Here is a 14,639-nt window from a genome sequence, read left to right on the forward strand (position 1 = left end):
AAATAGCATCTTTTCCTGTATTCCTCTTGACCCGCTCTGGAATGTCCCTAGAATGCTCCTTTTTTGCTCCAGTAAGTGTGCACGAAACTAAAAATGTGCATGTACTTTCAATGTTTGTAAAATAGCATGAATGCAAATACAGGCTACTCATGCGTGTATCTACTAGTGTTCCCCACACATAACCTCTTTAAAAATATACTCATGTTAGGTCTCTAAAATAAAGGCTATTAACTCTATAAAATGTATTCTGTAACAGCAAATCAACATACTTAGCTTGATGACCAGCCTAGTGATCAAATTAGTTAGTAAGACATCGCATTTTGATGAAACAACACAACATGAGTCTTTTATTGTTGAAAATCACCAAGTCACTTATATGCAGAACAAAAATGGAAATCTTTTTGTGCAGTGACATTAAAAATATTTGAACAATGAACACGTAAACACGCGACAAATTTTAAAGCAAAACTTCTTACAAGCTATCTTATTTCTAATATCTATAGAAATCTCATGCTTTTATTTAAAAAAAGCATCCATTTAAATATTTAAAAAATATTTTTCCTGCGACAAAAACTCAACATATAAATTAACTGTCATAATCTTATTTTATCTGCAACTTTAGTGCAATGTCAAAGACTGGCCATCTTTGATTCATACAGTATTTCATGGTCACAGGAAAATAATGCATCAAAAATAGGGAAGAAAGTCCAATGGCAAACTCCTTATCACTCTAATGATGGGTTTCTAGTTCAAGAATTGTCCATTCCCCATGTGGGGAAGAACAATCATCAGGGGAAAAACTGGTCACTGTGATACTTTCTGTGGAATCATCATTTGGAGACATTAATTCAGTCCATTTGGTGAAAGTGTCAACATGTGCTTTACCCTGAGCTTTTGAACTGTCTCGTGATAAAAATAGTGTTTGATTGATTAGATATTGTGCTAAACTGACATCTTCAGGAAGAGTGTTTTTGACATCGATGTTGGAGTCCTGATCAGATAACAGTTGTCTGAGAAGAGTCCAGTCTCTCTCTACAAAATGCTGATCTTCAAAATCCACATCCAAATTGTGTGTCTCTGCTTCCATTTTCTGCTCAATAGCTTCTCCAACATCCATCTCATATATTGGAGACAGGGTTTTTGAAAGGCGATGCTCATACATGCAGATTTGTGCCAATGTGTCACAATCATCTATGTCTCCTGAAATAATTCATAATACTGCACAATGTAAAAATGTCATGTTCTTCCCCAATAGGGCTTTGTAGACCAGTATTTAAATGTAATTCAGCAGTCAATGCAAGCAATAATAAAGGTAAAGGATATTTAAGGTTTGAACAAGACTGACAAACTTTTGAGGTATATTTCTCTTCTGTGCACTAAAACCAAAAATTATGGTTTATTAATGAAGTTAAAGCAACAAATCATCAGTGGTAATTAACAAAGTTCCATAAAGTATTAGATAATTTCTGATACAGAAAATGATATACTTATGTCAACAATGAAACAATTAATGCACATGGCGTTTCTAATGCACTGCAATAGCAACTATGCAAAAAAACCACCACCTTTTGGTGGATGGGGATACCATAGGCATCCTGCACTACTACATTTGGTCAGCAAAATGCTTGCAGAATAAAGATTATATAGTGATTTAATCTATGTCTGCTCTAAAGAGAAAACCCTATATCCATAGGTTTATTTCTAGAATGCACATGCAAGGACTGATGCAGGCAATGATTAGTAAAATTGAACCAAAAAAATACAGCTTTTTATGTCATCTCTTAAATGTCTATTTCTGATTAACGTTAATTGTTGATCATTCCATAATTTTCATTGTACGTATATATAAAATTTTATTATTCTTAAATATTGGGGAGTAATTTAAATTATGTGGATCTCCCTCACTCGTTCATAAAACAGGCAATTGTTTAACTGTATGAAAAACTGGAGATGTTTTCATATGCATTCATTGCTTTTGAATATAATATCTTATGTATCTCTTTTTGGAAAGACTTAATTATAAATCATTTTAACTTAATCTCTGTAAATATTTTATAAAATTGTACAATATAGCTGACAATGTAAAACTTCACTGCTCCTTGGATAAGTTTATTGGTATATTAGTGAATTTATTGCACAGTCCACCTATCTATATGCCAATATAAATTTTCCAAGCAGACAAACATACCAGAATTTCTACCAATAGTAGATGATGTCCATTTCTTGCTGGACAACAAACAACTGATGTGCAGAAATAGGTTTCATCTGTTTCTCTGCCTGAAATTTAATTGGATAAATTTGTGCCAAATTACAACTATCTTTTTAAACTACAGAATTCTTATTTAGAAGCTAATCAGCAGGCATTCAATAAATAGTAGGTCAATACTGTAAAAAACAAATGTTTCAAAATCATATTTGAGCTGCTTTCCAAACATTATGCTGTCTGAAGTTCAGAGCTCAAATAGCACAAAAAAAATTCTATATGCATTTAGTAATTTTTGTTTGACTTAATGTTCCTACTGCTGTACATTACCTGCAGATAAAGTAGTATTGGCGTTTTCAGTAGATACTGCCTGGTTCTCTCTCACTTGACCTTCATGAGCCAGCAATTGACTCCTACAGGGATCTATAGCTTTTGAAGAGTTGTACTTTTGCATATCAGGGGTAGGATCTCTCTGATGAAGGTCCAAGTGGCATGGTCTTTCTTGACACTTAATTTCATTGTCTGAAAGTTTATTGCACTGTTGAAATTCAATTTTTCCTTCAACTTCAGAATTTACTTTTTGATCTTTTATTTGATGACTATCAGCCATTTCATTTTTTTCTGCAATAGGTACACCCTGTTTTTCCTTTCCTAAATTTTCAGAGCTGGGCAGAGGATCTAGAAAATGCTTCACACTTTTCTCTGACTTATCACTTTTCTCTTGATGTTTGTTCTCCAAATAGCCCTTTTCAATTTCTGTTGGATAACTGGAATATGTCCTTCCATTAAGCTCACGAGAAACACTATCAAATACATCAGAGGGTGTAGGTGAATCTGTGGAATGTGGAAGAGGAGTCTGAACTTCCCCTTCATCAGATCCCAGCTCCTCACATTCATCAACAGAAAGTAAAACAGATCGCTTAAAATTTTTAGTGGTGGAAAACTCTTGATTTTTAATATCATTTTCAGTTGTATCATCAAACGCTAAATTGACAATTCCTTGAAATGGCTGTGAAGTCACTTCAGAGGGAGAACAATTTTCAACAGCATTTTCAGCTTCAGATCTTTCATCTTCTGTTTCATCTGCTGATGAGGAGACTTGCTCTGTTTCCTGAATAAACTGTGCATTTGCACATGTATTTTCATTCTCTGCAGCCTCATCCATTACCACATCATCCTGATGCGACCATATTTCAGGCTTTTTTCTTGGTCCCTCCTCATCACTTGTTGAATTAACACGGAACAGATCAGCAGAATTGTCCTTTTTCATTTTCACTTCTATTCTTAAGCTACTATCATACACCTTAAGTTCTTCTGGAGTACTTGTATCACTGCTGCTTCTTCCAAGAAAATCATGGCACAGCATAGTACTGCATTTAGAAATTCCTCTCTCATTTGATCCATCATCATCTTGAGATCCTCCAGCGTCATAGTCTTCTGATCTGGGCTTTATGTCATCAGAGGATGTGCTTGCACTGCCAGTGTCAGATTCAGGACTATCTTTATGATGTAAAATACCTGTACTTAAATTCCAGTGATCCACAAAGGGCATTTCTGAATTTTCATGGCTCTCAGGGGTTTCTGCTGTATCCATTTCCTTAGGTGAGCCAGATACATTTTTTTCTGGCATTAAGACTGTAAAACGATTTGTTGCAGAATCTGAGTCAGAAGTAAACTCATGATCATCCAAAGCTGACTTGTCAGGCAAAAGGCCAGTATCAAGAGTATTACATGGTTCTCTTTCATCATGTGCAGATAAGAAAGTATTATCTAAAGCGTCTTTATTATACCCAATATTTATTTCAAGATTGAATGCAACTTTTTGTTCAATAAACTCTTCTGTTTCTTTAATTAGATGTAGTTCATGTCCATTTGTGCACACACTATTTTTGTTATAGACTCCTGAATCAGAATCAACTTTACATTCCAGTGTGCTCTCTCTTGAAGTATCTGAGCAAGCATGACTTCTGTTCTCAGCAATGCAATGCATTTTAACTGTACTTGGATAATCTGTTCTTTTATCGACAGTTTCAAACCCACGAGCCATTTCTGATTCGATTTGAAGGTGAAAAGTATCAGAATCAAGTTTATTTTTCTCATGCTCAAAATTATGCTCGTTTTCTTTACAAATATTAGTAGATGATGCCACAACATGTTGCACTGTATCTCCAATTTGTGCGGTATTATCCAATACTGGTTCCCACTTATTTTGCACTGAGGAATTTGATTTAATATGGTTAGATAGGTGAACACTACTCATCGTCTGGGACTGAAGTTTCTTCGCTGTGCCTTTCTGAGTGGAACTCTCCTCCTGTGCATTCTTGACAATAGCAGATTCGCTTTGTGCATGTCTTGGACTAGGTAACTGAGGCTTTGATATAAGTTGCCTGTTTGGTTTACGTTCTTTATGGCTGATTTCAACTTGTAGAGAATGTGTGTGATTTTTGGACAGTGGCATAGTTGAATTTTTGCTGGTTTTAACTGATGGCACATATGGTGATTTAAGAATCCTTTTCTTTGCTGTCCCTTGCTTGTCTGACAGTGCATTATGATCCAAATGTTTTGTAGTAGTTTTCTCTTCACTTTGCTTTGCAGAAGATATGGGTTTCAATGAACCGCTTGTGTCTTCTTGTAATCCTAGTATGTCAAATGTTAATGAAATACATTATGATCTGGAAGTTGAATTAGTTAGAAACTATATGCATGTAAAATGAGAATTCAAAATTAATCATAAAATTAACACCATGCAAATAATAGTTTATATTACAATTCCAGGTAAAAAATATTTACTATTCTATATGAATAACAGAAATGAGATACTGTTTTTACAAATCCACTTGATAAAAATCGGTCAGACCAGATTATCCTGCACCATATTCATCATGGTCAAGATACCTAGTTTCCTGTGGCAGTTCATGGGTAGATTTGATGGCATACCTACATCAATTTGCATAAGCAATATTCCTTTAAAATATTTCTCCAAGTTGTTTGCCCACAGCTTTTCCCTTTTCCCCTACAACCTTCCTTTTTCTCTTCTCATTAGTGTTTTTTCCTTTGAACTCTACTCTTCCATCTCCATTTTCTTTTTAACTTGCTCTCTAATTTTTCACTCCTTGCTCCTATCAACCCCCCTTTTCCCTCCCATCCAGTCTTTCAATGCTATCCTCTCACCCCCTTTCCCCACTTTCACCCCTACCAGATGTGCAAACCACCACAACTTCTCTTATCTCCCCATTCTGATGACAATGAAGCTTATTTTACTCAGTCCCACTCCTGGTTCCACCAGCAACAGTTAGCACCAAATGGTGACTGCAGCATCCAGTAACCAAGCATGGGAGGAAGTAAAAATGAGGCAGCCTGGTGGGGAAAGGAAGTAAAAAAAAATTAATGCTGCCTGGTAACAACAGGTATCAAGCAAAGACAGCACCAACACCATTTGGCAGTAGGAAGCAGCCTTGGTAGTGTTCCCGATTTTCTGAAATTCCAACAGGAAGCATCAAATTCTGTCAAACGAGGCAGGTTTCTATAGTAATTCTTATGACATCGATGGAAACCAGGGCCTTGAACATGCTCTACTTAATTACTCTCTCAGTATGCAAAATTTAAGACCACAGTACAAGTCTTCAACTCTCAGCCCATGGAAAAGACTGAAAATAGCTCTGGAAGAGCCATAATGATCAATGAGAAAATTTTTTTGAAATACAGCATAGTGAAAGAAGTATTTAAACAAACCAATTTAAAAATGTAATATTTTTTTCATCAGATTCATAAATATGATGGAAGGATCAATGGCAGACTAGGAATAAAGATGTCATGGTACAAGGCAGCCATTTCTACAGAGCTTACTGGAAATTACAGATACAAGGAAGAAGCAATTTTGAAAATTAAAACTATAAAAATGAGGGAAACATATTACTACATTAAATCTCTAAATTAAGACACTTTATTCTGCAATAAATACAAATAATAGTAATTTCTAACTAGTAAACCTGGCAAATATGACAAAAGATTAGAATGGATAAAGACATCCATTGAATTGGTATGAAGAAACTTTACAGAGGGTTACCGCAACATGCTTATACAGCATCACTTTATCTCTCTCCCTATTAAAATGGCCACTAACCAGACAGCCAGAATAAAATGTGTCACAAATTTAACTCCAGCCTTAAACAGTTTAATGTCAATGTTATGCAGATATTACCTTTGGTTTTACCAAGAGTAACTGGTGTGCTCTTTGCCCTCTGAAGAGCTGAGCCACTTGTAATTCCTTTCTTCTTCAGAAGACTTTGTGGACTGTGTTCACTGCTTCCCTTTCCTGGAGGTTTCTTTGTCACACTAAAGATAAAGAATATAGGAAACAAATTCCACAACTTGGTTTTTAAATCTGAAAATTATACAAATCTAGAACCTTTCAAATCTGAAAACTGAGCATAAATTATACTATATCTATATATAGTAGAGTTGCTTACCTGTAACAGGTGTTCTCCGAGGACAGCAGGATGTTAGTGCTCACACATGGGTGTCATCATCAGATGGAGCCCGGTCTGGAACCTTGACCTCAAAGACTCTAGAACTTTCAAACATGCCCTACTGAGCACGTGCAGCTGTAGTTATCACTCTGCCCTCTAGGCAGAGTCCCTCAGTCCATGATAAAGCTCATACATGGAGCAACCAACTCGAAAGGAAGGTGGGTGGGTTTCTTGAGGACTAACATCCTGCTGACCTCGGAGAACACCTGTTACAGGTAAGCAACTCTGCTTTCTCCGAGGACAAGCAGGATGGTAGTCCTCACACATGGGCGATTCCCAAGCTAAAGACTGTCCGAGCAGGACAAAGCAGGAAACTGCACAATACCGATTCAGTGGATGGTTTTATCCATTCTAATGTCTTGTCATATTTGCCGAGTTTACTAATTAGAAATTACTATTATATGTATTTATTGCAGAATAAAGTGTCTTAATTTAGAAATTTAATATATCATCTTTGGTTTTCCCTCATTTTTATAGTTTTAATTTATGCTCTCTCTCCCTTTTGCCTGTGAGGCAGCCGACCCACAATGGGGTCTAAGAGGGAAAAGATTTGGGTTCTACAAAGAGAAAACCATAGAAAACACAGACACAAAACCCCAATGCGTAGCAGAGGCGCCTAAGGCAGAAGAGTGATGCGAATGCCAGCAAGAAACACACTCCACATCATGGAAAACATTACAAGCAGGGTTTCATATCAGTAAACCCCAATAACGACAGGAGGTCTAAAAACTCCTGGATAGAAGAAAAAGTCGAGAGATGCAAACAAGAGAAGAACTCTTGGATGAAGACCGCATATAGTTTCCTTCGGTGTTGCAGGACAACCAAAAAAACAACTGAGGCCAGAGAGCTCCCTAGAAAGAACCTGCGATCTACTGGCAGGACAGAATGCATCTGCAAAAGTGTGCCCCATATTTGGCTGATAGGCAAATGCTTGGATTTGCCTATCAGCCAAATATGATGCTTGGAAGAACAATCAACAACAAAGGCAGGGTCTGTGATAGACCCTACATGTCAAAGTACCAGACATAGCTGCCACACAGGACAGCATCAAGAGTTTCCGGGGATAAAAAGCAATCCCTGAATGGGATCGTTAACCTAGACCCTGAGCAGGGAGATAAGTTAGGCTTGAAGCTCACCCACACTGCATCTTGTCAAGGGCACGGCTATCCATCCTGTCTATAGCAGCAGTTTTCAACCAGTATGTCGCCAACCACACACAGGTGTGTCGCCACACTTCCTGGATCCCCGCTGGCCCAGCGAGATGAGAATACTTCCTCTGCCCGGGCTTCAGATGCTGACAGCCTGGGCGGAAAGCGACAGGACAGCTTGAGTCAGTGGGACTCACAGCAAGGTCTCTTCTTCCCGCCCTGCGCAGTCCGGAACAGGAAGTGGTGAGCAGCGGCCGCACATGTGGGAAGAAGAAACTATGCTAGCTATAAGTGCTGCAGCATCGGCCTGAAGCAGAAAAGCAGTGTAGCTCGGAGCAACATCAGCCCCCGTGGCTGATGGGACTCCTTTCTAAAGGCCATGAGGGCTGGAAGAGGAGGTGGCTGTTGCTGCTGCTAGTTGTTCTGTGGGGAGAAAGAGTGAATTTGTGAGAGAGAGAGTGAGAGTGTGTGTAAGAGAAAGAGTGTGAGGGTGTGAGAGAGCAAGCATGAGAGTGTGCATGTGTCAGAGACAGCATGTATGTGAGTGATTGAGAGCCTGTATATGATTGAGATCCTTTGTGTATGAGAGACAGCATGTATGTATGTATGTATGACTGAGAACCTGTATATGTTTAAGTGAGAGAGCATGTGTAAATATGATTAAGAGCCTTTGTGTATATGAGAAAGCGCATGTGTGCAACTGTGATTGAGAGCCTACATAAGTGAGAGATGTGTGTGTGTGTGTGAGTGTGTGTGTGTGATTAAGAGCCCGTGCGAGAGAGCTTGTGTGTTACAGAGGATAAAGTTGCAAGCAACCCCCCTCCAATTCACAACAATCTCAGGGCACCTGGAAATCGAACGTATGGACAGCAGAGCATTTTTATCCTTATTTTTAATTATTGGGTCTTTGTGTCTGCTGTTTTGAAATATTTTATTGGTGTCTTGAAATTTTTTATATGAGTTTTTAATTAATGGATATGCCTTTCAACAGCTGTTTTGAAATAATCTGTTCTGTTAGTATGGTTTTACTGCTATTGATTTTATATTTCTTGATTTGTTTTCAGGACTGGTGAGGTTTCTCTTTTTCCTTTGTTGCACTGCATACATTGTCTCTGGCTTATTGCAGCTTCCAGTTCAGTTTTGGTCTGCATGTTTCTATTTATGCTTCTGCTTCAGGCCAATGCTGCAGCACTAGTAGCTAGCATGGTTTTTATTCTTTGTTAGTGAGGGTCTGAACAGTTGACTGAGGTAAGGTATTTTGCTGGCTGTAGTTCCTGTGTAGGGATCTATAGCAGCCTGGCTTGCTCCCTAAAAAGGGAATTTCTAACACGGGAGGGGTCGAAAGACAGTCCTCTCCTAAGGAAGGGAAAGACTTCTGACTCTACCCTTAGTATCCAAGTATGCTCTTAGGAGCACTCTCTTAGGTTAGTCCTGTGCCTGCGGCACACAACCTATTGTGCTCGCCCTGAGGGAAACACACATACCCCCATAAGGTAGAGGGCAACAGGAAGAATAGTGCTCTTTGTTGTAAAAACACACTGACCAGTATTCATATAGAAGTATCCCATCCTATGGATGGCAGCACACCTATGAACCCACTTGTCGCATTTGTGGGTACAATTGGTGTTAAGAGTCAGTGATTGCACACTGCCAAAAAGCAAATCATACAGTGTGTATAATGGCACCTTCCTCGCCAGTGCTCCTCAACACCTATGGCACAGAACTGATAAGGAAGCCGATATCTTGACGCGACAATGGCAGAACCCTGGAATGGCTGTGTACTGCACCAGCAGAGAGAATGCCACCTGCCAGTGCCTGAGGCACTGGGAGGAGTAAGATGACCCCTGCTGTACCTGATCGTGCATACTGCGCTCCACTATTGCACTAACTTCCAATGGCGTGAATAGAACAGTGTGTTGACAGCGTCTACAGTACCACTGGGGTTCCAATTATAACATGGAGGTGGGTGAAGTTCTATGACATTGCCCCCAAGGTATCCTCAGTACCTAATAACACTCCAAGAGGTTGAACACATCCCCTGGAGTGGCAAAGGCCATGGCGACTGACCATGTCCATGGTACTCTGCGGTGATGTCCTGTGGCATCCATGTCCACTGGTGCCCACCTTAGTGATGGCACCCTTGGGGCCTATAGTGCTCTCACGCTCACCAACAATGGATCGCATCAATGGCACCAACCGATGCTGTAACCAGCACTTCGATGGCACCTGACCATGTCTTGATCCAGTTTGATGGTATATAGCACCGCTCCCAGTGCCACCAATAGAGACCACAGTGCCCGAAGGTGTTGATGGACCGGTGGAACCAAGGATGCCTGCCGACAGAGGCTCTGTGACCCCAACACGGCTTCGCCACGCATCATTGGTTCACAAAGGAACCAATAAATGCCGGCACAATCTACGGTTCCCCTCAGATTACCTATACGTCCAGAGTGCCGATGCTGCAAGCTTGATGGCATCCTGGCAGCAGCTATGACTGATGACAGCCTCGACAGCAAAGCTTCCACTCATTAGCACTGACGGTGCATGAAGCCAGGCGGCGTCTCTGTGCCCCCCCCCCAAGATCACGGGCATCCATGGTGCCCGATAACTGTAGGCCAGTGATGGGACTGCATGATGCCCCTCTGTGCCCCATCTGGAAACTGCAAAGGAGCCTCAAGGGCAGTGGACCACTGCGCCTGGATGCCTCAAGTTGATGGTGACCCTGACGCTCAACCGCACCGAAGCCATTCAAGGCCCGAAATCCCTGATGCCCAAGGATTTCAGTGGCACTCGAGGGCTCTCAAGAGCCCCTGCGGTCGATTGCCTCTAGGAAGACCAGGGTACTCAATGGTGATCCCAGTGCCTTGTTGATGGTGCTTGACATTGAGAGCTGCAACGAATGGCATCGCTGGACAACACCTCCAATGGCTAACATGATGACCATGTAACTTGATGGCATCTAGAGTGGCCATGCAAGCATCAAGATAGGATCGAGAGCAGCTCCGATGGTGTCGAGAGGGACCATGGTACTTGATGGCAGTCCTGGTCCCCAATTCGATCCAGACTGCAACACTAAAGGTCATTGATGCTGCTACTATGCCGCCTCGAGGCCCAAGGCGTTCAATGATGCTAAGGTCGATGCCGATCCTCCAGTGCATTGATACTCTATGGTGCCTGCTGACACCTAAGGCACAGAAGGCCCAGCCAACACACTCAAATTCTGTATGTTGCTTGATGGTGCCTATGTGGCCCGTATGGCAAAAAGGGCAGACACGCACCTTGATGGCACTGGGCGTGCCCGAGCACCTCAACAGCAAAGGGTGACATGGCGCTCAATTCCAGACCTGGTCCCCAACACGGTCCTGACATCAACGCATCAGACCATTGGTGCACTGGCATGGGTGTGCTCGGGCAGCTGTTACTAGGCTTGGCACCAAAGGTGCAGCAGCAATGCCACTTGTACAGACTCCTGCTCACCCTCTCACAAGGAGACTTCACTGCCATCACAGGCAAGCAGGGGGGGAGGCTATGTCTCCCAGGGCTCTTGCCCATGGAGACTAGTTCCTTTGAATGTGGGGAGGATGAGCTCTCCCTCCCACAGAACAGTGCGGTCCTCGATCTCTTCACTGTCTGAACCTCCATCGATGCCAATCAATCGGTGAAACAACATGGAACTCCTGCCTGGGAAGAACTCAGGCAAGTCCCTAGGCTCAGCTGCCTACCCAGATCATCCATGGACTGCATTCTGTCAGTCCTGCCAGCACGTGACAAAGGTACAAAAACAGACAGAGCAAGGAGAAGACAGAGACTAAACTGCAGGTGCAGTATTTATTTAATAAGGGATAGTATTAGACACTACCAGGCTAAACAGCAACTAAGGCCCGCCATGCGACTGGCAGACAGTGGAAAGAGGAGGAAAAAAGAAAAAACACTACCTTAAGGTAAGGGAAAGAAAAACAGCTGCAGCTCTAGAAAAAAATAAATTACAAAAACTTTGAGGACAGAGCAAAGCTGAATACTATTATACTATTGTATATGGCTCCCGCGACCACATGGCCCCAAGGAAAAAGAGAGATTGAGGGACTTTGCCAAGGGGACAGGATGAAACTACAGCTGTACATGCTCAGTAGGGCATGTCTGAAAGTTCTAGAATCCTTGAGATCACAGTCCCACACCGGACCTCCATCTGATGTCACCCATGTGTGATGACTACTATCCTGCTTGACCTCGGAGAAAGCAATCTATATCTCTTTCAGATTAACTCAAATCATTTACCTTTTTAAAACTAAAACAGTGACTTGATTATGAAGGATTCTGCACTATTTTGATCTGTACAGTTGTGATAAAAACAACGTGCCATCTACGTCAAAGCTCAAGAAAAAAGCGGATTGCCTAGAAATAAACTCTATTCAGCGTTAAACTGTGTGGCCTCCATACTACCAAAAGCGTTGGAATTAATTATATATCATTTGATGGCTTACAGTGGCTTAATTTACATTGAGCTTTCTGTCAGTAGCAAAATAACTGAGCAATGATTTGTGGTAAAACCTAATGCTTTAATTCAGACATACCCATTTGACTCCACTCCATTATCTTTTTTTTTGGTCGAGATACCGTTTGTCATCTTTGTAATGGATTTTGATTTCAATGCTGCAAATTAAACAACAAGTTAGGAAAGAACAAATACAAAACACCAATGACTTGTGAAAAACTGCACATTTATTTATTTATAGATTTCTATATTATTCCAGTCTCAAAGAGATAATCCAAAGTAGTGAACAAATTCTACATAAAAATTCCATTACATGTAAAATATAGTTAACATCAATCAAGTAATACTAGTCCCAATACCTGATGCCAAAAGAATGCAAAAAAAAAAAAATAAATAAAAATTTCTAGAAGCAATTATTGTATTCTTGTGTAAATGGAAAAGGTAAAGGAATCGCATATTCTGGACCACTGCAATGCTCTGAATATCAGTTTGCCAGCTTATGCTTCACATGCCCCTCCAGCTTCTCCAGAATTCTATTATTCAATTAATTACTGGTCTTAACAAAAGAGTGCACATTTCACCAACATTACAGGAGTTGCACTGACCAGCTCTGAGGCTCTATCATGGACCTAGAAAGCATCATAAGAGAGGACATGGCTCAGTGATAATCAGGACTGGGAGGTGAATACACCAGGATATATACTTTTTTTTTTTTTTTTTAAAAGAGGACGGGATAAGTAGAAAAGAAGGGGGAGGGGTAGCTTTCTATGTTAACAAAAAAAAAATAAAAGCCAGTGAGATAACAAGTGAGCAAGGAGCAGCTGAGTTGCTATGGGTGATCTTGAAGTCTAATATTTATGTAGATGTGATCTATTAGTGGGAAGAGCTAGCTATAAACATGTTAGAAATCATCCAAGGACAGCAAGCAAATGTGAGTGAGGTGCTGTTAATAAGAGGAGGGGGGGGAGGGATCTATATATACCAGATATACACTATCTGTGCCATCTACTAACTAGATCAACCAGAAGAAGGGGATACAGGAATCCTTGCAAGATGTCTCAAGCAATTAGTTCAGGCACCCACTTGTGGAATGTTCTAGATTGGATCTAGTACAGATATTACTGAGGTTATGTTGGGGGACAATCTAAGGTGCAGTGATTGCTGCACTATATAGTTAAATAGAAGCCACTGGAACAGAGCAAAAGTACACCAGAACAAAGATGGCTAACTTTAAAAAATGAATAAATATGTTAAGGAAGTCTTGTCAGGTATACAGGATCTAAGACAGTGGAACAATGGACAACAACAAAAAGGAGCACTGAAATGGGAAAAAAATAGATTGAAGAGACCACTATAGCTCACTAAGGGCCTGATTCACAAACACTTTTCTTCCATTCTGCGGCTTTGTGAAAAAAACAAAACGTAGTGAAACAGGCCCTAAAGAAGAAGAAAAGAATAGCATTCAGGAAATACAAAGACAGAAGGAGAACAGGAAAATTTACCAGAGAAACAAATGGAGGCAGGAAGTGTAACTAGACAGGCAAAAGCTCAAATAGAGGAGTATACTACCTAATTAGAAAAGGCAGGGAATGAAAAGGTTTGTTTGGGTTTACAAGTAAAGACCATCAAAATGGGAACAGTAAGAATTACAAGGTGGGATGAGTTTAGTGAAGAGAAAGATCAGAAGAAAGCAGATATCTTAAACTAATACTTTTGCTTTGCAATCAAAGAAATGTGACAGCAGAAAACGATTGTATGGCCTATGTCTGCCCATCCCCCCAACAAATTCAGCTTTTCAATCCCAGAAACATAGAAACGAGAGGGCAGAAGACAAGGGTATTGGACCAAAGGCAAAAAGGCAAGGCCATAAGGGTCTGTGGGGTGAAAACATTGCCATTTACTGAGAAGGCAGTATTCAATGTACCGGCATAGCTAAAGTAACCAAGGCTATGGGACATGATGGGACACATCCAGGAATATTTTGTACACCCAGCAGCTCTATTCAGTTCAATGACTTGAAATAGTAAAGGTTCCAGGAGACCAGAAAAGAACAGATTTAATTCCACTCCACAACACTAGCAAGGAGGAAGCTGTGGTGACAAAGGCAAAGTAATGGAAGTACTACTGAAGAGCAGAACAGTGCAGTAACTTGGAGCTAGTGGGTTACAAGATTATAAGCAACATGCTTTCACAAGAAGAGAATCTTGCCAAAGTTGATTGATTTATTTGATAATGTGACAAGAGTAGTAAACCAGGGAGTACCGTAC

The 14,639-nt window shown here is 40.6% G+C and overlaps 1 protein-coding gene across 2 annotated transcripts in view; it reads right to left on the minus strand.

Annotated features, from left to right (window-relative positions):
* Positions 1-324: 324 nt before the first annotated feature.
* KIAA1107 (KIAA1107 ortholog) overlaps positions 325-14,639 on the minus strand; it is a 113,267-nt gene continuing 98,952 nt past the window's right edge. The window contains exons 15-18 of one of the 2 annotated variants that reach the window (XM_029617673.1): positions 12,452-12,530; positions 6,405-6,538; positions 2,534-4,840; positions 325-1,200 (exon numbers count right to left, since the gene is read on the minus strand). In XM_029617673.1, the coding sequence (XP_029473533.1) occupies positions 731-1,200; positions 2,534-4,840; positions 6,405-6,538; positions 12,452-12,530 (2,990 nt within the window). In that variant the 3' untranslated portion in view covers positions 325-730. Of the gene's footprint in view, positions 1,377-2,533; positions 4,841-6,404; positions 6,539-12,451; positions 12,531-14,639 lie in introns of both variants that reach the window. The other variant, XM_029617674.1, reaches the window with a different exon arrangement.

Source organism: Rhinatrema bivittatum, chromosome 10, assembly GCF_901001135.1.
Source record: "Rhinatrema bivittatum chromosome 10, aRhiBiv1.1, whole genome shotgun sequence".
NCBI lineage: Eukaryota > Metazoa > Chordata > Amphibia > Gymnophiona > Rhinatrematidae > Rhinatrema > Rhinatrema bivittatum.